This window comes from Oenanthe melanoleuca, chromosome 2, assembly GCF_029582105.1.
Source record: "Oenanthe melanoleuca isolate GR-GAL-2019-014 chromosome 2, OMel1.0, whole genome shotgun sequence".
Lineage (NCBI taxonomy): Eukaryota > Metazoa > Chordata > Aves > Passeriformes > Muscicapidae > Oenanthe > Oenanthe melanoleuca.
Genome location: NC_079335.1, coordinates 132,677,719 through 132,703,134, shown reverse-complemented (window position 1 = coordinate 132,703,134; position 25,416 = coordinate 132,677,719). Strand labels below are relative to the sequence as shown.

Genomic DNA, 25,416 nt, shown 5'->3' with positions numbered 1-25,416 from the left:
AGGAAATTTTTGTTTGTGCTATTCTCATAGCCTTATCAAGCAGTGCAAAACAACAGAAATGGTGCTAAAGGTGTTTTCAGACTTTAAAACATTTTCCAAGACCTTAAGCACTGATTTTCTTCCTGTTGGGGATGCTCACTCCAAAGAGCTGAACAAGTAAGACACTGCTGATATGGGCCATCTACCCTTTCAGTGCCTGCTTTCAATTTAGAGTCACAGGAGACTTGTCTTTGGGTCTGTTATAATCCCTTTCACTGCTAATTATGCAAATATTACTTTTTCCTGGGCAAGGTGTCTCTCTGTCTGCTTTTGACCAGAAGCTCTACCTTCCCCAGGAAAATTTTTATTTCATATATACATATCAAAGAATTTCTTCCATTTTAAAGGATTGCCATCCTCCAACAAACAGCTAAAAACTCAGGAAATCCCAACCTACCCTCTAATGAGTATGCCAAACCTGCATGGGTCTATTCAAAAAGCTGACTTTCACTCCATGCCTACCCCTTGCAATAAGATGGCTCTTTTCATATTTAAATTACCTTTTCAAAGCCATAAAATAAAAGAATGAAAAAAAATGCTAATAAAAAGGATTACTGCCAGAAGCCCACCTCCTGCTTTAAGTGGTTGCTCTAAAGTCAGCCCTTCCTCAAAATGTTTTTATAACGAAACAGTTCAGCTCCATTTGTTAGTGGTTTAAGAAGCAAGTCATCTTGTTATTTGTCACACAATAGCCATCTTCCCTGGTAGGTCTAGGAAAGAAATGGGCTGTCTGAGGTCCTGCACATATCTGGCTGCACTACCAGGGTCTAGATGCCCCATTTTCCCATGTTCTTAGGGAAGTGGATGCCTCGGCAGTATTTTGAGGGATTAAGAAGATAAACCTCCCTTGTGGTGGGCAGCTGGAAGTGACAGCAGCAGAAGGAACCTAGACTGGGAGCTGGGAATGGAAAATAGGAGAGGAATTACTTGATGCAGTGAAAGTGGAAAGGGAAGATCAGGAGACAACCTGATGGCCAGAGGCTGAGCTGAGAAAGAAGCAAGAATGAAAACCAAAATTAAAGAGGCCAAAGGAAGAAGGGATCCAGTGGAACGGGAGGAGAACAACTGAGATGACAGATGGAGAAAAGGGGAGCGGAGGTGACAGAAAAGGAGGAGCTGACACCAGAGTACTGCTGAGGAGTGAAGATAAGCATGCAGGAGGGATGAAGAGGAGAGAGTTTTATGAAAAATGAGGTTGAGACAGAAGGCAAATCCTGCAACTGAAAATATATTAGAGGAGAAAGGTCATGTCAAAATACAGTAAAACTATTTATTTTTTGCCACTCTTATCTTGTGCATTCTTGAAGCTGCAATTTTGAATCTTATTACTTCTGTGCTCCCCAGCAGCTCAGGCTGCCTAGCAATGGCTGGCAATTCTGTGCTGGCTCTGCTGCACAGAGCCTCTGGCTGCCTAGCAACTGCCAGGGGGCTGTGCTGGGGTCCCCAACCAACTCCGGGATGCAGTCCTGCCCCAAACACCCCTGCTCCACTGGCAAGCCAGGAGGCAGCACCTCCAGTTGTTAACAGCTGTGATGAAAACCTTAAAAATATTAATTGGGGAAAAATGGCATGCAGAGGTGACCACGAGAATGCAGAGTGCATGACAAGACGTCTCCAAAATGCAGGAACAGCCCCATTCATCTCTGCAATACCCAGACAACCTGTGATGATAACTGAAATATCAATATGGGAAATTATTCTGGTTCTTGAACAAGGCTCTGTGCTAAAGCAAAGGAAAGCAGCTCAATGCAGCTGTGCACCTTCTTGGGCACATTAAACTGGCGGAGGAAATACCGAAAAAGCAAATTTTGGTACCAGGAAAAATAAACCTTAAAAGTATAAAGTATTCACACAGGGCTTGTCCTAGTACAGCCATACTTGTGTAACTATCATTGCAATAAACAAAAATTTTCTTACAGGAAAATGAGACTTGGCATTTGGCAGCAGAGCTGATGTAGCTGAACAGGCCCTGTGTCCTCTGTGCTTCCAGCTGCCCCCTTAGATCCCCCATCTCCCTTTCCACTGCACTGTCAGAAGTGCTTGTGCAGCTAAACAACCGAATCAGGAATCAATCCAGCTGAGAAGTGGTCCAACAAAAAATAAAGGGTTATTTTCCAATCAACACTACTGAAGCAAGTACTGTTCGTTCCCAAGGGAAAAACAAAGACACATGCCAATCTATGGCCAAGGAAGGGGAACAGACAGTTACAGAGCTACACAAATTACAGTGCAGGAGAAGTTGCTGTGATACTGCTACTTTGCTGCTGCTCTAAACAGCACTTAGAATATAGTCACATTTTTCTTTCCCAGCCAAAAATGGCCTATTGTCCCAGAAAAACAGGATTACCCCTGGAGATCATCATGCCCCTCTGAGGAGGTGAAAATCTCAGACTTAAAGTTGAGACACTGAGAGATATATAAGCACATTTTACTCTGGATAGGATCTCATTTGGGTGATTGTTTAGCTGAAGATTGATGGACATAATTACAAGTTTTCCTCTGCCTGTCCAGCAGCCCAAGCCAGGAAAACTTTAATTCCCAGCTCTTTTGCACACTCGAAGTATCTTGTGTAAGTTAGGTTAATTTATTTTTTTCTGCTGTAATAAGAAAGTGTGACAGAGCAAAAAAGCCCAAACCCAACAAACTAAACCAAAATGAAAGAACCAACAGAATAAAATAATTTCTGAACAGAAACCCCAGTGAATGCAGTTTAGATGCACACTACTATTTTAAGCAAATGTCAGCTCAAGCCCAAGGTTTATTGATTGTGGCTCAGCACTGGTTCTGCTAGATTTGCACTCTTTCAGGTGCTTTAGAATCACTCGATGTACACACCATGCAGACTCATGGAGCCAGCTCTGATCTATGGCACCTGAGTCAATGCACCCTCCAAGAGCCTCAGGCACGAGGAACAGCCTGCAAAGACACTCAAGGGACCCTGCAGAGAGTTATTTAGGAAGAAGGAAGGCTAGCAGGGGGCAGGAGCTAATAAGACCTGCTGTTCTAATCAGTTGAGCATATCCACACCACAACTCACAGTGCATATTACATCGTGTGGCCCCCACAGCTGCCATGGTTGTATGGCACCCAGCTGAAAGGCCCTGCAGGAGTGGACCTGGAGCCAGTCTGGCTATTTATCCACCCCAGCTCTATCCCGCGGGCATGGGGACAACGTCTGGCAGTGCCACGGCAGCTGCAGAAAAGCCTCAACGCAGCTGTCACAAGGTGGCGACCTTTGATGTGCTCCTGCATGGTCTTCTTGAGCTGTGAGAACGTTTTGAAGTACACTTGGTGGGGTTTGTGCAAGGCCTTTAAGGTCGAGAGTCGCAGCAGGGCATGAGGCTACAAGCCCTCCTGGAGCCACTGCTCTGCTGCTCCAGGTGGATGCATCTCCTGGGAGCCCCCACCGCCTGCTGAGTGCCTGTCCTGCCATGGGCTTGCAGGACAAGCTTGCCCACTGAAGTGAAGCACAATACAATTAGCAAAACACACTTCACTCATTTTTCTCATACTTAAAAAAGTTGATGGGCAAGGCCCCACACATCTGTAATTTTTTAGCTGTAACATTTTAAGAAGTGCCAACAACAATTGTGTTACATTTGAGGATGTTAACAGCTTCCATAAAGCCGGTCTGTGATCTGTAGGCAATTATAGACTCATCCAAGCCCAATGGGTGTTAAGCAATTTGCAGCCAAAGTGAATAGAAAAATCGAATTTGTCTTTGTATTAATATATAGCTGGAAACAAGGAGAAATCAGTACTGAAAACAAGGAGAAGCCACTGCCCAAGGGGGGTTCTGGTCACACTTGCCCCAGCACACATTTAAATCTTGCCAATATTTCAATACAAACAAAATTAATTATTTTACATTAAAATGAATAAAAAATCAAGTGTTTTATTGGAAATTACATGCTGCCCTAAAGAGAGTTACTGAAAACCCTTTGGAAACAATTTTGCTAAACTGCCAAGTAAATTAACCATTAGAAGATAGTAATGTAGATGCATTTTTATGCCACAGAAAGTGCTGCAAACATACCAGATCCTTCCACTCTTCAAAGAGCTCTGAAGTACTTTTCTTGGTACCTGTCTGGCTGTTCCCAGACAGTGGGTGACTTTTATAACTGCAGCTGCAGAGTTTCCCAGGCCCACTGGTCCTTTCTAGGCTCCCTACCTCTCACCCTTGCTTCTACAGTTCTGGGTTGAGATGCTGGACTTTGCTAATCTCAGAGGTGAAGGGAGATCTATTTTTTCCCCTCTCCACCTTGATTTAGTAACAGCAGCAAGAATACCAAAGCATCCTGACCAGAACAGTACTGCAAACAGGAGACAGAGAACATGTAAAATGTCACACGATTATGCAGAGATGAGGCATATAATGTGCTTGAGACTGTTTTTTTTCTGAAACATGCAGATTTTTACCACCGTGTGGATTTCTCTGGGACAGCTACTAAAAGGCAAGGACTAACTGCATTTGTGTTTGTGACTGCAGAGACACAGAACATGACATGTACAGGGGAGCCTTGGAAATGGATTCTCCTGGGCCTGTTACTCATTGCAAAAGCAGGCACGGACATCCCAGCAGAGCAGTCCCTGCTGTTACTCTGGTTCTTTTCTAGCACCATTGCAGAACCGGGATTTTGCTTACAAAAAACACACGCAAGAAAGATTGTACTAAGTAATCACCAGACCTTTGTCTTACATACCTTTGCAAATAGCCAGAGGAGGCCCTGAACAATGATTAACAACTGAGGTAAATGAGTGGCAGGAATACTGTATTTATCTCAGCCAAGTATTTAGGCTCCTCTTATGAACCTAAATCCAGGTAATACGAACTGCCAGTAGTTATACTGGGCAGGCCTTGATGAAGATCTACACAGTTTGGATTCAGTATTTCTCCCTTCCCCTCAGGGCGTAACTCCCTGGAAGGGACTAGTTGCCTGCCCCCTCTAACATCTTACCAGTCTTTTGTCATCTTTGGAATGGTCTGCTCAGGGAGCTGGTGGAGTCACCGTCCCTGGAGGTGTTTAAGGAAACACTGGACGTTTCCAGCCTAATTGATTCTGCGATCTTCCAAAAACTCCTAGCCTGCCAAACCGCCAGATAACCACAGCAGTGCTTCCCTCCCAGACCCTTTTGGCCTCTCCCGCAGAGGCGCTGCCTCTGTGGGCAGCACTGTGGGGTCGAGGCTTTTCTGAGCGGGGCGGGGGAGGGACATCACTGTCTCCCCTGGTCTCTGGGCTCCCAGAAGGGCAGTCCGGCTGCCCCCTCCCGCTGCAGGAGCCGGCCCGGCCGAGCACTCCGGCCGCGCCATGTCCCTCCGGGCCGCGGGCGGTGCCCATGAGCGGCGGCCGCCCCGCGCATGCACCCGGCCCTGCCTACAACTCCCGGCTGCCTTCGCACAGCGGGGGCGGGCTTTTCCTCTTTTTTTTCTTGGTTTGGTTTTTTTTTTTTTTTTATTCCTTTTTTTCCCCTCCCCTCAGAGGGGGAAGGATGGGTGGGGAAAGCGAGCGTTCACGAAAGCGAGGCGAAGAGGAATCCCACAATACCAGGCGGGTTGCGAGCCCGGCGCTGCCGCTGTCTCTTTAATGCAAGAGGAAGCGATGCGGAGGGGTGGAAAATGGCAGAGTTGCAGATGTTGCTAGAGGAGGAAATCCCTTCTGGCAAGCGGGCTTTGCTCGAGAGCTACCAGAACCTCACTCGAGTCGCCGACTACTGCGAAAACAACTACATCCAGGTGAGGGGCGGCGGGGCAGCGCACCGGGGGCCGGCGGCGGCGCTCGGCGGGGCTCGGCTCTCCGGTGCGGGCGGCGGGGCCGGAGCCGCCCGAGGGGCAGCGGCGCCGGGCAGCCCTCGCCGCGGCTCCCTCCCCGCAGCCGATCCCTCGGGTTTGCCTTTTCTTTCAACTTTCCCAGCTGAACGGCTAGGCTTCCCTTCCCCCGCTCCGGAGGGGAAGGGAGGGGGTTATTATGTCAGTCCGGCTCCGAGGGTGTGTCTTTTTTTTTTACCTTTTTTTTTTTTTTTTTTTTTTTTTTTTTTTTTTTTTTTCTTCCCACCCCTCTGTATTTATTTATCGTGAGTCACATCCCGGAGACCTCTCAGGGCTGGGGTGGGGGTGAGCGAGGCGCCAGGGCCCCCGAGACTCTCCGTGCAGCCGGCTCCAGCCCGGTGTCCCGGGTTTCCGCACGGCTTCCCGGCGGCGGGGCTCCCTCCGGGGTCGCGGCCGGGCCCCGGGGCGGCGGTCGGCGGCCGTGGCCGGGGCGGATGCGCCGCACGTGGGGCGCGGGTGCCGGGCGGCCCCGCTCCGCGCTCCGCCGGGGCCGCCGCCGCAGCGAGCGGGGAGCGGAAGGGGCCCCGCACACGGGTGACATCGCCGGGGAGCTCGGGGACCCGCGGCGGGTCCTGCTCGGCGTGCCGGTCCCGGCGCTGCCGTGAGCGGCGTGCGGGGGCAGCAGGCTGCCCGCGGGCTGGCAGCGCCGTGCGGGCTCAGGCGGTGTTTCAAAATGGCAATCTGTGCCTCTCGCAGCCCGCCCGGCTCTAACACCCTACAACAGCGATTGCAGACAGGCTCTCGTGCTGGAAGAGGTTCCATTGGTTCTAGCGTCTCTCCACCGGTCGGTGTGGATTTTTTCCCCCTCCCATAGATCGCCAGTGCTTCTTGGCCGTCTTTTAAGTCTGCTTTTGTGAAGCTAGTTTAAGCAAAATTTACTATTATTATTTTTTTGGGATTTATATCACGTGACTCTCAGTCTGCGTGTTTAGTCATACTGATCTGGATGCAGAACCATCCAGAGATGCTGAAACTCAGCTTTTTTTTCCGTAAAAAAATTTGAAGGGGAAAGGCAAGTAAACTTTATTTACTAGACTGCTCATAGAATGAACTTGACTCTAATACTAGTTCACCAGTGATGAGTATTTAATACAGGTTACTAACGTCTTTAGTTTCCATCATTGCTGGTAAGCTCTCTTACTGTTTTTTAGTAATGGAGCAGCAAATATGGAAACACATCTTTAAAATGTGATTTTTTTTTTTTCCCATGAGATATTTGAATTAAAACTGCTCTAGCGAGCCATATTTTCAAGTTTTGTTTTTTTGGTGGTGTATGAGGTAGTATGAGTTAATGTCTATTTATGCTTCCGAGTTGTTTGCTCCACCCAGAGAAAGCTGCTGATATAAATGCTTCTAAGAGGCGAGGTTCATTTGGTTTTACTCATGGGAAATATGACAAATACATGAGTATGGTAATTGCAGCACAAGTTTTGACGTGTCTCCTGCTCCTGACTTTTCCCTATGTCAGAAAGGTGCAGAGGCTCTTCAGTTACAAAGTTTTTTCTTCAGAGTAATGAAACTTGTCTTTTCTTACTTTCATGAAACAAACCAAATAAACACAACACTTGAGCAAATTCCCATCCAGTCATTCGGGGTGGCTTTTCCTTTTCCTTTTTTTTTTAATTTGATAGCTCATTTTCACCTCAAGTATCAAGGTCAGCTGGATGTGGGATTGGTGGAGTCTGTTTTATCTTTGTACAGCTGTGTTTATCCCTTTTGAAAGAAAGCTGGAATTCTAAAATTCCTAATGCAGACTTGTACAGTAGCTTTGAAAAATGTATAGCCCTCGCTTATATTTTACATGTATTGTACATTTGTTCAGTAAAAATGGTAAATGTATTGATAAAACTGAATTTTAAAAAATGTTTGATGGAGGTGGTTTTTTTAATCAGCACTTGATACGAAGCCATCTGCTGTCCAGTTGGACTACTGAACAGATTATACTGCCAGTGCATGTGGTGGGGACGCTGCCGGATTAGGCAGTGTGACACAGGGCACTGGGTTATGAGATTTGGGTGTATGAGTATAGTGGGGTGGGAAGGGAGAAAAGGAAAAGAAGAGGCTTAACAAACATACATTACAGAATCTATGTGTTTAATGTAATTGAGTATTTTATTAAAAAAACAGACCAAAATAGAGAACCTGGCCACGAAGTGAATGTTAAAATACTTCACAAGTAGCTACATATTGTAACTTATCTGGTAGCATGTAGCTGGTTCAGTTCAGCAGCTTTGAATTTGGAGGGATTTCTTTTTTTCTGTGGAAAAAGCTAAGTGCTCCGTAGTGGTAAAAATTACCATGTGCTGTTACCCACTCAGAGCTGTGCCACTGGGGTGGAACAGGTTTGTCAGACTATTCTGAGTGCTGGCACTAACAATTTATAGTCATTGTAATAGGAGGCAGAATGATGTTCTCAGTGTTAAGGTTGATATTCCTTGCTAACTTAAGCAGGAAAGTAATTTCCCATCCCTAATTTTGCTATATTCAAGCTATATATATATAAATATATATATAATTTGAAAACACAGGAATTTTGTCTCTTTTACTTAAGCTGAGAATAATTCTGGTAAAATTTCAGTCATACTGACATTTTGAAGAAAACTTCTTCAGTGTCTTTAGGGATTCCTCAGGGGGGAAAAAAAAAGAGAGATAAGGGGAAAAAAAAAAAAGGAGGGAGAAATGGGGAAAAGCTCATGTGGCTAGAACTTGGCTCCCTCATGGTGAATGTAGCTGAGTGGAGAGTAAGTATCCTTTTCCTGAAGCATTTAGGAAAGATGACAGCATTCAGGAATCTCAAGTTGAAAATTGCTGTTCTTAGAAAAGTAGGAAGCCGTTTCTTGCTAAGGCACATTGTGACTATATCAGAATGCTGGCTGGTAACATGATTTTCCCTCCAAATCATGTGTATTCTGGTTATCTAGAAAGTTTATTTGTTAGGAAGAGAAAAGAATTCAGGAGAAATAGAATAAATAAGCTTCTAAGGAAGACCTGCGGTGCTAAAAAGAAAGTACAATACGGTGACAGTCTTGAAGGGGATGGGAGAAAAAGGGAGACAGAAAAAAGTAAAGGAAATGAAATGTAGAAGTAGTAACTGAAGAACAGTGTGATGTTTTGGTGGTGATTTTGGCTTTGAATAGAGGGAAAAGGGCAATATGGGTACATTAGTGTATTTAATCTCTGACAATATTTCAAATCTGTGATGCTCCTGGTTGGAAGCTTCAGTAACAAGCAGGTAGAAATTTAGATCCCTGTTTTAGGTCAGAGGCTTAAACTCTGAACAGTTTTAAGAGCAGGTTTTGAACCTTAAATCTTTAAGGCATATTTTTTCCTTCTGGAGTAATTTTTCTTATATTTATGTATTAATTTTTAAAAAATATTTTCAAATTGGAAGTTCCTATGGCTGATGTCTTCCCCAAATCCTTTTGCCTGCAGGTATATTCTGGGATCAGCCCTTTTGGTAACTTTATAACTTTATAAAAGGCTGTCTGAAAAGCCGTAGAATAAAGCTGAAGATGCTAGTGAGGAGTTTCATCAGTATTCTAGACAGTATGAACTTGATCAGTACTGCTTAACACAGAAATAACAAGGAGTTAAAGCATTTGCAGTTATGATTTTTCAGCTGAAAAGTACTAACTTCCATAGAGATTCTCTAGTAATTTTTCTGGCTGTATTGAGTTATTGTGGTGTTTTAAGGAACTAATTTACAATAACTAGCTTATGAAGCATTAGAATGACACAGGAAATCAGCTTCTGCAGTGTTACTGCACTGATGACTTCCTTTTGAACAACTTCAGTTGACTGGTGTATCCCAGAGAGGCCTCTTACAACTCTTCTACAGTCTAAATCAAGTGTTTCTTATAACCTTGTTTATGCATGTGCAGATATACATAGTTTTTATCAGTCTCAAGCTTCTAGACCACTTGTGAAAATCTATTTGTAATTTCTGTTTTTGAGCTCAAATATAATTTTAATATGACTGCGAGAATCTCTAAACAAATAGCTTGCACTCCTTGTGTAAATTCTCATCTTGATAGTCTCAAGTGGGTAGATTTAGCAGCTTTAGAAAAATAAATTGAGAGACCTTTTAAGGAAGTAAGTGCTGTGTTGCCTAAATGTGTGTTTTTCTGTCATGCTACTTCCTTCTGTAGCTTCTGACTGGTATGTGGAAACTGAACGGTGAATTAACAAGCTATTCTGGGTAAAACAGACAAATGCATGGACAGATTTCAGCTTAACTGCTATTGCAAAATAATTAAAGTATCTTTTCAGTTGGTGTGAAAGTAAATGTGTGGCGTTGAGAAGTGCTACATGCAAAAAGTTTCATAAATATTTATGTTATATTCCAAGATGTATAGAGGAACTATTTTTGCTTGATAAGTTGGATGTTCTATACTCCCATGCAGTAGATATTTCATTTCCAACACTAAGAAACTTTTTTTTGGTGGCTTCTCTTCAAACATCGGTAGATGGTCTGACACTTGATTTCATTGCCTGGCACATGGAAAGTGGCTTGACTTAGTTCAGTACAAAGAAGTTCACTCAGAATGTCTAATTCAGGAAATGAGCTGCTCTAAAAGGATAAACTTCTTAAATTGTCACTCATACAAATCCTTTCTATGCTGTGAGAACTTGCATGCTTTTATGTTCATAGGTTAATTCGTTTGTATTGAGAGTAAGTACAGTAAATTTTTTTTCTACTGTGAGTTCCATTGCTGAATTTGGAACATTTAACACAAAAAGCAAATTCAGTTCACTGTCTGTAACACCAAATATAGTTCAAAATTAAAGAGCAATGAGATAAAACACAAATGTATAATCTATTATGCTTCGTAGGTTTAAATAATATTATTTTAAAAAAGCTGTTGCATTATACTTTGAAATAATGGACTTTTAAAGCTAGTTTCAGCAAATCTTTTACTATGGCTGTTCTGTGTGTGGTTTTGTTTATTTTTTTTAAATAATAATATAGGTATAGGTTGGTGGGTTAGGCTTATAGCTCTTCTGTGCCTTGTGTAGGTCTTCTGTGCCCATGCAAGTGTCTTTGTGTTTTGGAAAATAAAGCTATAACTCATAGGCAGCAGTAAGATTGTAGCCCAGCTTCACTGATTCAGCGATTACACTGAATTTAAAGAAAACAAATCCTAGGCTGTTGTATGTCTGGTTTGTGTCCAAAGGAGGTACACGATATGAGATGAGCTTTTCCAAATTCGAAATGTTTCCATTAATTTTGGTAGATTTGGTTTAAGAAGCCAGCAAGATTTTGGCTGCTATTCCTGCTCCATTTTTCAGAACTGTTACCTTAATCAGCTGCAGTAAAGTGGATTGGGATAAGCTTTTACAGGTGCATGCAGTTTCTTCCACAAGGGAAGTGCTCTCCACTGCCTTCTGTTTGTGCATGAGAAGACAGGATGTCTGTGATCAGTGCACGCCGAGTGTGATCCTTGCTCCATGTGCTGCTCTTGCTGTGCACAGTCCTGTGCAACTGTTGGAAGGAAGAAATAAGTGTGATTAAATGGGGCAAGAATCTAGTACTTACCCCCCTGGTTCTCTGGGAGGTTGTTACAGTAAGCAGCTCTCCTGGTAAAGAGAAAATAGATGAGTCTTCAGAAGGCCTCATGAAGTGGAGAATGAAGGCAGTTGAAGTGAAGGTGAGAGTACAGGAGCAGGCTGAGTACAAGTAGGAAGTGTTGTACCTCTGAGGGCAAAGTTCCTGTTAGTATCTAATCTAAGTTTAACAGAAAAAAAAAGCCTGAACTCTGAAACAAAAGAACTAATGCAACTTCTCAGTATCTTTGTTTAGTATTTTGAACTGTCTTCGTTTCACAAAAGCATAAGTGGAGGCATGGAATTTATAACTGGCTCATGGAAGGTCATACAGGGACATATTGTCAGATTTGGGAACAGGACTTGATTGTGTGCACTTCCAGTGCTGTTCCCCATGCCACCCCACCCCTTTCCAAGCTGCCTCTGTTATACTGCAACACAGCAAAAAGTGGGTATCCACAGAAACACAGAGACAGTAAGCACAGAGGCAGTGTAATGACTCTGCTGGGAAAATACACACCTGAAACCATCATTGAACTCATTAGCAGCAATTACTTTTTAAGGATTTACATACTGCCTCTCATAAGAGCCTTGAGATTCTGATTTTTTGCTTTGCAAACCTCAGGAGTTATATAATGCTCACAGCACTGTTTGTCTGCGTGTTGGTGGGTCTTGGCAGAGGCACGAGAAGATGCCGCTCTATTTCTCCTCAGTGAAAGCAGTCTGTGTTTGACATTTCTGGTGACCGAAATCTTGCTTAGCTACAGAATGGTGGGGTGGCAACTATGTGGATGAAGTGTCAGTCCTGGCATAGCAAGACAGCCTTGAGGGATAAGGGGGTATCTTATTCTCTCTGTTTGTGTTTAGTCTTATTTAGTGACTTGGAGTCTAAAGGAGCATAGTGTGGTTTTTATTATTGCAAGGTAGGAAATTACTTGTGGGACGCTGCTTACTCAGTGTCCAGGCTTGTTCATAATTACCTGAGCATTCTTGTTCTCTTTAGCATCTATGTTCCGTAGAGTAGTCTTCCTTTGAAGCTATTCCTTCCACCCCAATCCCAAATCTGAGCATTGGTGACAGAGGTGGATGTGTTTGATCACAGGGATCCTCACCTCCTTCCACCCCTGTGTAAAGGGAAGTAACTGCTGAATTTGAAATGGTAGATAACTGTGTCTCAGCCTGGTTCCTCCCATTTCCTGACCTTGCTGGTGAGACTGTGGCCGAGACTTGATGTTTCCTGTGGGTTGCAGGAATAGCCCTTTGCAGCTCAAAACTTGCAGAGAGCCCTTGAGATCTAGGACCTGGGTGCTGTGGAGAATAGGTCAGAGTGTGCTCCTGAACACAGCACTGAGCAATACGGTACTGCAGGTGGCTTTCCTCCTGCATCCCAGCCTGTCAGTGTGTTCTGACTGTACTGGAGGGGCTCAGTCAAGTGTTTCATCAGCTTAGTGCCAGGTATTGAAATAGAAGATACAGCATTTCTAACAGGTGGGCTCTTTAAAGAATCAATTTATTATGCAGCAGATGAAAACAGAACTCTAAAATCTTCTTCCTGATTTTAGAGGGAATGCATTATTTTCCTTGGGAAGAGTGTAGATGCCACCTTTTTTTGAGACTGTGCTAATAGTGTTGCTCATTACTCACATGAGTCCTTTATGCTGTTAACAGGAGCCATACATGCTTGCTTTGCAGAACATATATTTGTTACTATGATGCTGATAGTTCAGAAAAAAAGTAGGGATGGGGGAATCCAGCATGAGACTTTCAACTTGAAGCGAAACATGAATATAGCATTTTCTGGTACAACTTGTAAAATTAGCAGTTTGTATTAATGTGAGTTGGAATTGGTAGGTAACCTGCTGGGTGAGCTAAAGAAGCAGTTTAGTTTAACTCTGAAAAAGACTGACTACTGAGAAGGGGACTTTATTTTTAATAATATTTTTGTCAAAGGTTCCAGATAAAATATGTTTAGTAAGTGCTGGAGTTTGGCAAACTGGAAAAGTATCTGAAAATCAAATCTTCCCTTAGTTTGAGCGTTCTATGATGAAGTCTTTTCATAACCACCACAGATGATGTGTGCCGTGCTGTATCTTCTGACATTGTGGAACATTCTAAAAGAACTCTTCTGCAATGAGACTGCATCTTTCTTGTGTTTCTTAGGTTAAGATAGCAGATCTGTTTGTGATAGTGTCATCCCTCTCTCTCAGCCCAAAATAATAAATTCTGTATACTCTTTCATACAGCAGAAGTTAAAGTGCTAGTATACTGCTCCATGTGCAAGGAAGCTCTGATACTGTAGTGATTTACAGTTTAAGAACTCACGGGGAAGAGACTCTGCATATATAAAGTCTTAACTTTATTGCAACCTCAAAGACAAATAGGAATAAAACGTGGTACCCTTCCTACTTTTGTTAAGAACGCAGGAAGGGCTCTCAGAACTCACACAGAAGAGTCTTACAGAAGAGTCTTACTAAAACAAATGTTGATTTGACATCCTTAGAGTTGAATGTAATGTTCTTACTGGGTGGTCTTAAAGTTATAAATAGTTCCAAGGAAAAAAATGTTTGTTTACCACTTGAAGCATAACAATTCTTGGAAGAGAATTGAAGTGTAGACTTTGCTGGCTACTTTCACACCAGTGTTTCACAAGATAATACTTTTTATAAGCTATGCCTTATCAGGCAAGTGTGGGTTTTTTTGTTGGCTTTTTTTTTTTTCCACGGATAATCTTCTACTAGATGCACGTCTTCATTTTCTGATCTCCTTGTTGTACTTTAGGGTCAGCAAATCTGCCAAGCAGTATTTGTCCTGCAGCAATCATTGTCAGCTGTGCATCTTATTTGACTTAGTTGTGGCAGGTGTGCTACAAGTTAATACTTGAGCTGTGGTCCTCATGCAATAGTTTTGTGTTTTCTGGAGCCTATGATAAGAAAACATCTGCATAAAACAAGTAGGCAAGAGAAGAACAAGGTGTCCAGGCAGGTGCATCAGATTATTGCATGAACATCTAAGTAGCTGCAGAATCCCATGCTGTGGCTTGTCTTTTCACATACTTAGTAATGTTAGTTGCTCTTATGTCACTAAATATTACTAGTGACATATCTCTCTTTCCATGTGCTTCTCCTAGGCTAATATGAATTTACTGATTTCTCTCTCCCTGCTCAAGTCTGCTTGCTGCAGATTGCTTGTTAGACCTTTTGTCTCACTCTCATGTTGCTGACTGTCTTATTTCAGATCTGATCTGAAAACCTATTCTCCCCTGCCTATTTCTTTTAATTAATCTATTTTTGTTATTTAACTGCATATTTTTCTGCCTTGCAACTTATATTATACAGCTGTTTTTCACTATGCCTTTCTAACAAACAGTTTCTACTGGCATGGGTTTGCTAGTAATTTGAAACTTGCAGGTACTGAAGACATTTCTTTTTAAAATTTTCTTCATTGGAACAGATTTGAGACTAAAGTGTTATCTCTGCAGTAGTCTGACTACCTGAGGAAGCCATGATGAGCAGGATACAAAGGAAATGGAATGCAGCTGGGAAGACAATGTGGGATGGGACTGACATGATTTTCCCTATTAGTACAATTTTTAGGAGACCTCTCATATTTATATGCAGACAGGCCTTTCCTTTATGAGAAACCCGTTTTCTTCAGGAAACTGGTTCTTTCGTTACTCTTTTGAGACTAAGGAGTAAAATGAGCATAATTAAAACTTCTCTGCTCTGGGGACTTTGGTTCTCTTAACAGTGAAGGAGAGTGAATGTGTCAGGAGGAATGGCGTTCTCTAAACATGCCTGTGTCTACAAAGCAGAGTGGGACCTGATCCTTAAAGGATTTTATAAAATATGGTTATAACCTCCAGGGTTTCCACTGAGAAGCTACATGGCAGGTGGCTTGGATGGTCCTTCAGTTAAGGTCCAGAGAGTATCAGACTAACAGGTCAGAGAGATGGTGGATCAGTGCACTTAGGTTGACAAGGTCTTTGAGACCTGGCTGGGATTGTTCAGCTTTTGATTTGCTGTCTGACTTGCAGGATTTCTAAATCTCTGGGAGGAGCTATTGTTTCTATGAGGCAAAATCCTGGCTTTAGCTGCATTAGATAAAATATGTGTCTGGTTTGGAAGTGCTTGGCTCTACAAGGGCTCTGTTCAAATGCCGTGGGTGTTTCCTGCTGCAGCACACCATATGTTCTCCCAGCACTGAAGTGATGTGGTTGCTGCAGCAGTCCTGGGATTTGTCTTAAATGGCAACAGATTTTTAATCTAATTTCTAAGGTGTCTTTAACTTTGAACATTAGAGAAATTGTTGTTGCCATAGGTGTATTTGAAGTTTGGGCTCATACAATGCAGCTTACTTTGTAAGAAATCTTGTATCTCTTTAGTAGTGGCTGTCATTTCTAAATTAATTTTCTAATTCATTCCTCTTTATCATTCTGTCTTTTAACCAGTGGAGAATGATAACAGCCAGTGGAAAGCTTTTTAGCACACATTCCCTCTTTGAAAACCTACTGCCCATGAGCATGAACTGTAAAATCAGCCCTTTTCAGTACTCTGCAGTGAATGAATATTGGCTGTTCAGAGTCTGAGGGAGGTGTTTTTGTAATTTTGAGAGAAGCTTGTTTACTGGGAGTAGAAGCCAAGTATGTAGGGATATGGTACCTGTTGATTTCTGCTTCTCTGCTGGAGAGAGAAGTTGCTGGTTTTGGTCCTGAATGTCATATGTGGGGAGTATTTAAATGGGCTTCTAGGGCACAGAAGTAACTTTGAGTAGATAATCTAGGTTGAATAAATTTCTGCCTTTCTTATAGAAAATGGGAATGGTTTGAAGGATAACTGAAAAGCAGTTTGAGGGTCTTGAGAAACTCCCAGGTTTCTGGCAGGAATAAGAGCACAGGAAGAATGGGGAAGAGAGTGTGTAACCTTCCTTCATTGTGTTCAGCCACTCTCTCTTGCTAGCTGTGCTGCTGAGAAGGGCAATATGCAAAGCAAATACTGTTACTGTTTGTCTCCTGCTTACAGCAGAGAAATAGCTTTACTTTTTTCCCAGATTGCTGTAAGGGCTTACTGCAGCAGCAGTGGGAGTGGGGGAGTATGAACTGGAACAGGTACTTTTACTGGCTGCATAACATCCCACGAGGCCTGGGGGAATGAATGTGGGGAATACTATGAGTCATACTTGTCAGTCTCATAAAGCAGGAGGCTTTTTAAAATTGGCCTTGGAGGTGAAGAGGTGTTTAATGGAGCAGTTGTGCAGGAGTTATGCAAATAGAGAACATAAATAATGAGCAAAGGCACTCATTTAAGCTTCTTGCCTCCTCAGAAAATGACTAAATGCAAACAACCATTGTGAAACTTAAGAAAAATGCATCATTATCTAGGTATAATGGGTGCAAAAATATGGTCATCCATGATGATAAGAAAATTCTCCTTTAGTGAATTGCAAAATTAATTTCTGTAGTTGTTGAACAGAAAACAGGCTTGTTGTCAGTCTGTTTGGTTTTTTGTGCTTTCCAGTTTCCTTTGAAAAACAACAAGGCAGGAAGCTAAAAAGCAGTTCTCTGATCCAAGAGCTGGTGGGGAGGGGAGGTAGTAGAAAGACCAGTCTCCAGTTTTGCTTTGGACATATCTTCAGTGTTTAGGCTGATTTTGTATGAAAAGTTGTTTTTTTTTCTCTGTCCCCCTATTCATGCAGGATTTAATTTACATGTAAATACTGTGTATTCTTTGGTAAAACTAAGAGTGTGTTTTCAGAGTATGGCTGCATTTTTTTTCTTTATTGACACAGCCACTTCTGCTGTTTTCAATTAGAGTTTTGAACCGAGCTTATGAAATGTAATTGTTCTAGTCCTGGGCTTGCTTGGAGTTGTTCACATCATAGTGAGAATCTCATCTCTGATAGTAAGCCTTACCAGCAGATGTAATGGGCATGAAGTTTTCTTGGACTACTACTTCTGCCTCTTGCAGTGTAGAGAGGCAATCCCAAGCTTTGAAGCATTCAGAAATGGCAGATCTGCCATCCCACATGCTGCTCCGCTGCTGTACATGTCCTACCCTGTGTTTTAGCCCGGCTTCCTCCTGGGTGTGTGTGAATGCAGAGGTGGCACTGTGGGTATGGGTGGATACACAGCTGTGGTGATGTGTTCCTGTTGTGTGATGTGTTCCTGTTTCTCTAAGCACAGCTCCTCTGTGGCTGTGTAATAAGGCCATTCAAGCTGATTACAGACAAGATAGCAAAGTGTCCTGATGGCCCTATGAGCTGAAATAGAATAGTTCAGGTTTTGTTTTACTGCTGGAAGGGGAAGACAGGGAGAGATGTGGATATGACTGTTCTTATGCATCTGGTTTCGTGGAAGTGCAGCTCTATTGTCATCTGTGTGACTCTCTGCACCTGCAGCATATGCCTAAATCTGCCCTCTACATTGTACACAAAGGCGAGGGAAGCAGTCTTTAAAATCATGTGAAGGTGCATCTTAAAAATACCAGTGCAACTTCAACACTGGTTAGAAAACTTTGCTGTAATTGTGTCTGCAAGAGCCATTGCAGCTGTATTTCTAGGGAAAGCTACTCACTTGAGCTACTGCTGTACTAGCTAACAGCAATTGTCTCACCAAGGCCTTTGTTTAGAAAAGCCAAACAAAGCAATTCCCTCACTCCTGAACTTGATGCTGTATTTCCTATTAAAGAATTTGCTTGCTTTCTTCTGTTGGTTTCTGGAAGTTAGGTTTTACCTATTGCTGGATGTGGAGATAATCAGAACTAAACAAATCTGGTAATCTATTCTTCTGTTCACTTTTTGGTGGGGAAAGAAATATTATTGATTTGCCACTCCTTCTCCATTCTCCCGAGCAATCTGTTTTGCTCTGTTGTGTTTGGTTTTTAGAGGAGATAAATTTCTACTTGCTGCAATTGAAATTACCCAGTGTGTAAGTGAGCTTCTGCATGTAGGGTTTTAGAATGTTGTTGCTAACCACAGGATAAAATTTTAACATAATAAAAATAATTATGCAAACAGAAGCTATATGTAGTGTGCTTACAGCCACTATCAAATAAAAATCATACAGTCAGGTTCATTATAGCCTGAGTAGTATTTGCTGTTTATGTGATCAGATAGAAACAGAAACTACATTTTCCAATTACGTGCAAGTTCTTATAAAAACAATCATTCCTTATATTACTTTATTACCATGAGATCACTGTATAGCCTGTGTGCTATGTGAGAATATACCTTGTGCTGGGAAACGAGCTACTACAAAATTGTGGGAATCCACTTTCTGCTCTAAGTATGCTGCTAAGTTCAGTGAGTATGTGATGATTTTCTGCTGGACTGAGTATATTCATCTTCAAGACACTAAATAGCAGTGTAGTGATACAAAGCATGAGGAGAGAATTTGATCCTATAATAGCCATTGTTTTCTTTGTTTTAAAAATACTGTGATGTTTGGGAACTGCCTGAATTGTAAAATCTGGGCAGCAGCTGTGTGTCTAAAGTGACTCTCTTAAACATGAGAACTGTTCCTGAATTAGGAACACGTGCAATCCAGAAATTTGCTGATTGTCTGAAGACCAGTGTAACTCTTGGCTCTACATTTTGTTGCCTTGAGATTCTCCCTGGAGCTGGACAGGCCTACTAATGACTTTATGTGCTCTCTTTTCCCACTTCCCTCACTGCTTTGTTGTCCTGCAACATCTCTGACGTCTCCAGGGGAAGGAACCTGTTGCAATGCGTTGTGTAGCTTTGAGCCTGCTTGTTTTTGGACCAATCCTGTAGTGGACGCTGACGTTCATCGTGTTTGTTTTGCAGACAGATGTTGAGGTTACCTGTTGTATGGGTTCAGAGCACTGTTGACATAAAATAGAACACCAGGTTGGAAGGGTCTTGGAGTGTATAAAATAGAAGCCTGAGTCCCTCAGAGAGAGAAAAGAATGCAGGGATTGAATTAAAGCCTTTCGAGAAATTAAAAAATATTAGGCCATATAGGCATGAAGCAGAAATGTAAGTTTTAGTTTTAAGTAAGTAGGAATATACTTTAAGTGCCTTAAGACAGTAAAAAGCCCTAAAGCCTAGTTCAAAGTTCAGTAACTTAGCTTCAGACATAATAAAAACATAGCAGATCATTACTTGCATTTCTAGATAGAACAGATAGAACTATATGTGTAAATTATGTGTAAGGACTGACACTACTTTCTTTTTTTAGAATTGAGCTCTGATAAATGTAGGAAGAATATTTTAGAATTGTGTTTTTATCTGATTGGATGATTTATGAATAAAATCCCCTGTATTGGGGTGAGAGAGGAAGAAGAAAGGTGTGGAAGCTGCTGTTGCTTCTGCTCGGGGCTCTATGCCAGAAAGCTTTTAGCATGGACTTCAATACTCTGAATTCTTTGCTTTTGAGACTGATATATTCATGCAATAAATAACTTTACAACAACCAACAACAGCTCTTGTCTCTTTGAAGATGCAGACCCACAAAATCCTTGACAGAAGGAGACCTTAACAATCATCTGGTCCAACTTTTCTTGGGCATCATCCAGACAGGACTCTCCAGCATCCTGTCCAGTTGGATATTGAAGATGTCCAGTGTTGGAGATTCCAGCAATGATCCCTGGCAATATTATTCCAGTGACTGGATGTTATTGTGAAAACTTTTCCTATTGTGTCTAATCAGAATCTCCCCAGGAGTAAATTGTAAAAAGGGAGATTCCATCTTTTTCGTAGCCACCCTTTGAATACTGGAACGTTTTTGAAAATAATCTGTGATCCCAGGACAAGTTGAGATGAGACTATAATTTGATCCTTTATGCTAAATCTTTGTTTTAATCTTGCTTGCTCAGTGCTATCTGGTATGATTTCAGGCCTGCATAGAAGGCAGGAAGTACTAGAGTGAGAATGTGGGGGGGGGGGAAAAAAAAGGTAGTCTTTGAAGCTTGCCTATGAAGCAATCAAATTTTAGCATGTTGCTTGTCTTCAGATAAAGATTGGTTGTATTCTGGGTTTAGACCCTCAGTTCAATTTGTCAAAACAGAAAGAAAAGACTTAATGTCAACAGTCATCAGTCCTTGAGAGTAAACTGAAGAGGTAAAGAAAATCCATAGAAGGAAACATTATTATGAACATAATGAAACTTTTTCACACAGAGTGAACTGAGAATCTTTGCCCCAAAGCAGGTTACTCTGAGCTCTCTGGATTCAATTACTTGCACGACATGAAAGTCTATCAAGTTCTGATTTTTCTCTCCATTTGGAGAAATTTGAGTTTAGTTCTATGCTGCTGCCACTGTATCACAGAGGGATATTGAAGTAACTAATAAATACTAAAGTGTTTCCTTCTTATTCTCACCAAAGAAAAAGAATGAAAAATAAGTCTCTGACTTATCAAGGAGCATGTCTTGCTAGATGAGCTAATATTTGTGGATTGATGCTGTCACCTAAGAAAGTAAACAGAAAGCCATTTTAATTTCAAGCTCTATTACAAAAAAAAAAAAAAATCAGTATTTGAGAGAAATTCTATTTGTTTCTCTATGCACTGTAGGTTCTCTAATTCACTGTTATCTGCTGTCTGGTGTGCCAAAACAATCATATCCTTCAAAGCCTTGGGTAGCTTTCTTAGTGTAGAAGGAAGAAGACTACTGTGGAGATGCCAAGGATTTCTTTTTGTCTGACAGTCCAAGGGTGGCATTAGAATCACAGAATCATAGAATTATTTAGACTGGAGAAGGCCTTTAAGGCCGTCAAGCCCAGTCATTAACCCAGCACTGCTAAGTTCACTGGTAAACCACATCCTATATGCCACATCTACACATCATTTAAATAGCTCTAGGAATGATGAATCCAACACTCTGGAGCTCTGACTGTTGTGTCTGATGTCAGAGCCTGCTTTATGTAAGCTCTGAAGAAAATTGTGCTTGATGTCATAAGGCAAATCAGGCACTGCAAGAAAGTTGAAGGTAGTTTTGAAGCAGCTGTACTGCTACTATTGTACAGTGCTTTACGGGAATGGAATATGTTGTTTCTGTACTGAAGCTTATATTGTCTAAATCTTGTAAAACACAGAATGTAAGACTTGGACCAAACTTCTTACCCTTGCTGCTTTTGCAGCCTTGAGGCCTTACTAATTGAGCGTGCAAGGGTTGTGTGAAAATGACACATGGGCATGTTTGCTTCTATCACTGGAGTTCAGTGGGGCATGCCATTATGGTTGTATAGACAGACTGTGACAACTGGCAGTAACAATGTATTGTGCCTGTGTATTTACTAAGGCATCTCTTTGATTTGATTTGGCAGGAGAACTGAAAATTACATTTTCAACAGTATTTTTATATATTGTATATAAATAATATATAGGCTTTTAATAAGGGGAGTGGCTTAGTCCAGAGCCAACATGAACCTTGTTTGTTGCATTGGGCAGAAAATGCTACTGACAGAGCAGCTGGCATGTACCTTCCCAAGCTCCATCTGTCAGTCTGCATTGCTTTATAAATCACATTCCTAGTGGAGAGATTTGTTTCTTGCTATAATGTTTGCAGCCTGGATTAAAATAGAATTCCTCAGTTTTTAAAAAAAATAATTTTTTGTTTTAGTGTGTACATATATATATATGATAGAAGTATGTTCCTAAAACTTTCCATTGGAACTAACTTCTTCCCTTAATAAAGCTTTTCTCTCTCTACCTTCCTCAAAAGAAAGGATGATTTAAAAAATTGAGACTGTTCTATTTACAGTTAATCAACAGAATGAAAAACAACTTTCTTTTCAAGCAAAAGAAAATCAGCAAGGACACAGTGAGATTGACTAAATTTGGTCTCAGCCCATAGAAATGCTAATTTGCTATCAAGGCTATTCAGGACTGGTCAGGGGAATATTATTGATGGAAATGAAGGATTTGCTTCTAGCTGATTGTCTCGTGCATACAGGATTTGGGGGAAGGGCTTGTCTGAAATAGAGTTTGCGACTTACAGGCAGTGCTGGTTACACTGCTGTGTTTGTTAAACAGTAATTTGGTGTGTGTCTTGACCCTTGAGATAAAGAGGCTGAGTAGTCAATGTTTTTTGTCAAGATAGTGTTTCTAAAAAGAAACAGACTGAAATCTTGTATGTGGATTGTGGTGTAGTGGTGGTGGTGATGATCATCATCTCATCCTCTGGCGTCTTGAATGAATGCCAGCTTTATTGTGCAAGGTCTTTACCTGGGGAGATTTCAAGTTCTTCCAGTTTCTCTGCATTTTGTATAGCTGAGTTACTGCATCTTATCTGGAGAAACTCAACAGATACGGTATTATTTCATTCCAGTGGGTTTTTTTTGCTTTAGATGCTGAAAGGAGATTCCCTTGAGTTGAGTGGTAGATGCTAGCTTTGCTATGTTTATTGAGGATTTCTGCCTTAGTGGATGTGAAAAATTATTGTTTACTTAAAGAGCTTGAAAGAATTTTAATCATGGTGGTTTTAGTTTTGGGGTTTCCATAGTGAGAGGTATCTTGGGGTTTAGAACTGCTCTTAATGGTTAGGCATCCTTCTGTACCTTACCTGTCTTTCAGATTTGTCCACGCTCTTGGAACAGTTAGTTACTTAAGTAATCAAGAGCTTTGATATTTCTATTTGACACTACTTCTCACTGTGTGAAGAGAGAAGTGTGCTGAATAGTCTGTTCTATTTCTTATTTTCACTGTCAGTGAAGGATTGACTGCCAGCCCCCTGGAGAGGCCTTGGACAGAAGGTGGACATGTTCAGTGGCTGCAATATGTTGCTATTAATAGCTTGCAAGCTATGGGGTAATTAAAATCTTGAGCTTTTACTTGCACACACACAAATTCAGGAATGATAGAAAAGTGCAAGAAAAAAACAGTTCTGATAAAAATCACTTCAGTAAAACCCTTGAATGTTTTTGTATTGCATGCATTTTAGTACTCATCTTTGTGATGCAGAATTTTAGTTGAGATTTGCCAGTGGTCTGGAAAGTGTGTGGCTTTTTGGCTTTAGTTCCCCTTCATATGGAGGCTGGGTTGGTCCTGTCATTTTATCAGACTGTACTTGGACTAAGTCCCTTCCTGTTATTTGTACCCACGTTAATGCTTGCTTTTTAATTTCCCACAGTTGTTTTTACTGATGATAATAATGATATGAATGGCAAGTGGTTCGAGTAACAAGAATGTGGATAGTGATCTGCTTATGTTGAAAAAAGACAGTAGATGAAATGTACTGGTGACCCTCTACAGCCTTGTCTGTGGTGCTGTGAGAGGGTGTCTCTTGTCCTAGTAGGCTGGACAAGGGTTAAGTTCAAACTTCTGAGCTAACTCTTCTGATGGGTTACTTCACTTTCCAGTGGGGGACTTGGGGTGCTGGTCAGTGGGGAACAGTCCCACTTGTACTTAGGTAAATTCCAGGCCCGGTGTAACTCTGTGGATGCTGGGATGCACTCATCATTCATCTCCTTGCGGTAAATGCATTGCCTGGCCTAATGCATTGCAGAGAGAATTTCTTCAGTAGAAATGTATGGCACAAGTACTATAAACCTGTTGTAGGACAGTTGACACACCTGATTTATACTCTTACTTTTACCTGCAGAGCATATGTAATGTAAGCAACCCCTTTTGTAAATTTTGAAACCTTAGTTTCCCATGCCACTTTGGAATGTTATATATCCCTTAAGGCTCTATCTGTGGTGATAGAAATCCTGAACACTTCCTGCTGAGTACCTGCTACTAATAACCACAGTCTGTGTAGATCTGTTTGGATGGCTTCCAGACAGGTAGTTGGCTCCTGAAAGTTCTTCAGAATATAGAAACTTGTAGCACTTACTGCTATGACTTGCCGGTGTGTCTCTCTTCTGTAATTATAACTGATACTCTGGTGTAATAACCATCAGTAACAGCCAAAAAGTCTACCATGGTGCAGTGTGTTTACAAAGCAGTCTGACAAGCTCTATGAAAAACAGATAAGGGAGAACATGTATCTGTGGGGTATCTACTTATTTCATATATGTAGCTCCTCAGTTATTTACAGTGATCTAGGGACATGATATTCAACATAAATTACATTTAGCACCTGAGCCAAAAGTCAAATCTATTGTATATTGCATATTTAAACCTTTTAAAAACACATTACTGCAGCTTGGATGTGGAATACTGGTCTAAGAACGTATATTGTGAAGAGTTTAGAGATGTCCAAGCCTGTTGCAATTAGCAGTGAGAAGTAACAAATAAACCCTCAAGACCAGCTTTGATTTGTTAAAAACCTTATCAGATCAGTGAAGCAACAACTGCAGACTCATATATCTGAAGTTCCACATAATGTCACAACCCCTTGTTGTTTTAGGGAGGTTTGCTCCTGTTTTCTGAGTGAGGAAACCACTTTTCAGAAATCCTTTCCTTCCACTTTGGAGTGAGGAAAATTTTGACTGGATGGTTTGATAAGGATCTCTGAGCTAAAATAGCAAGACCATAGTGAAGAAAACAGAACTTGGAAACCTCGACTGTAGTGCTTGTGTTATCAGAAAGCATGTGTTCTTTAAATATCAAAGATGATGAGGTGAACAAAAGAGAATACTAATGCATGTATAGATGACTTTGCATAGTTGCATTCTGTGATGCATGATTGCTGAATTCCTGGGGCAACTGATCGTAGTAATCCTAGTTTTATCTTTAATCAAGTAATGATAGGTGGAAATCTTTTTCAAAAAGACCAAAGTGTAGAACTGAACAATTTTCTTGTGTTTGCTTGTGAAGCAAACACAAATATACTGCAGTGTTGCATTTTAAAGGTGCATGAGCAGTGACAGCAAAGGCAAATAGAACTGAGTGTAAAGCTGTTCCTGTAGCTTGATCACTGAGAATGATCAAACCCAGCAGCAGAGCTCCAAGCATTTGAACAGCTAGTGGGCACTTTATACTTAATAGCTCTGTTTAACTTACTGATTATTTGGCTGCTTTAAGGCAGTTTTCTGTTAGTGGTTTATCCTGATGAGTTTTTCTGTACTTGAGTTTGCACATATTCCAAGAGCTTGGAGATGAAAAAT

At 41.5% G+C, this 25,416-nt stretch overlaps 1 protein-coding gene across 15 annotated transcripts in view; it reads left to right on the top strand.

The window, feature by feature from the left end:
• The first annotated feature begins 5,334 nt into the window (after nt 1-5,334).
• The window catches only part of ABI1 (abl interactor 1), a 77,839-nt gene continuing 57,757 nt past the window's right edge, over nt 5,335-25,416 (top strand). For all 15 annotated transcript variants that reach the window (XM_056483305.1, XM_056483299.1, XM_056483294.1 and 12 more), the window contains exon 1: nt 5,335-5,773. In XM_056483305.1, the coding sequence (XP_056339280.1) occupies nt 5,399-5,773 (375 nt within the window). In that variant the 5' untranslated portion in view covers nt 5,335-5,398. The remainder of the gene's footprint in view (nt 5,774-25,416) is intronic.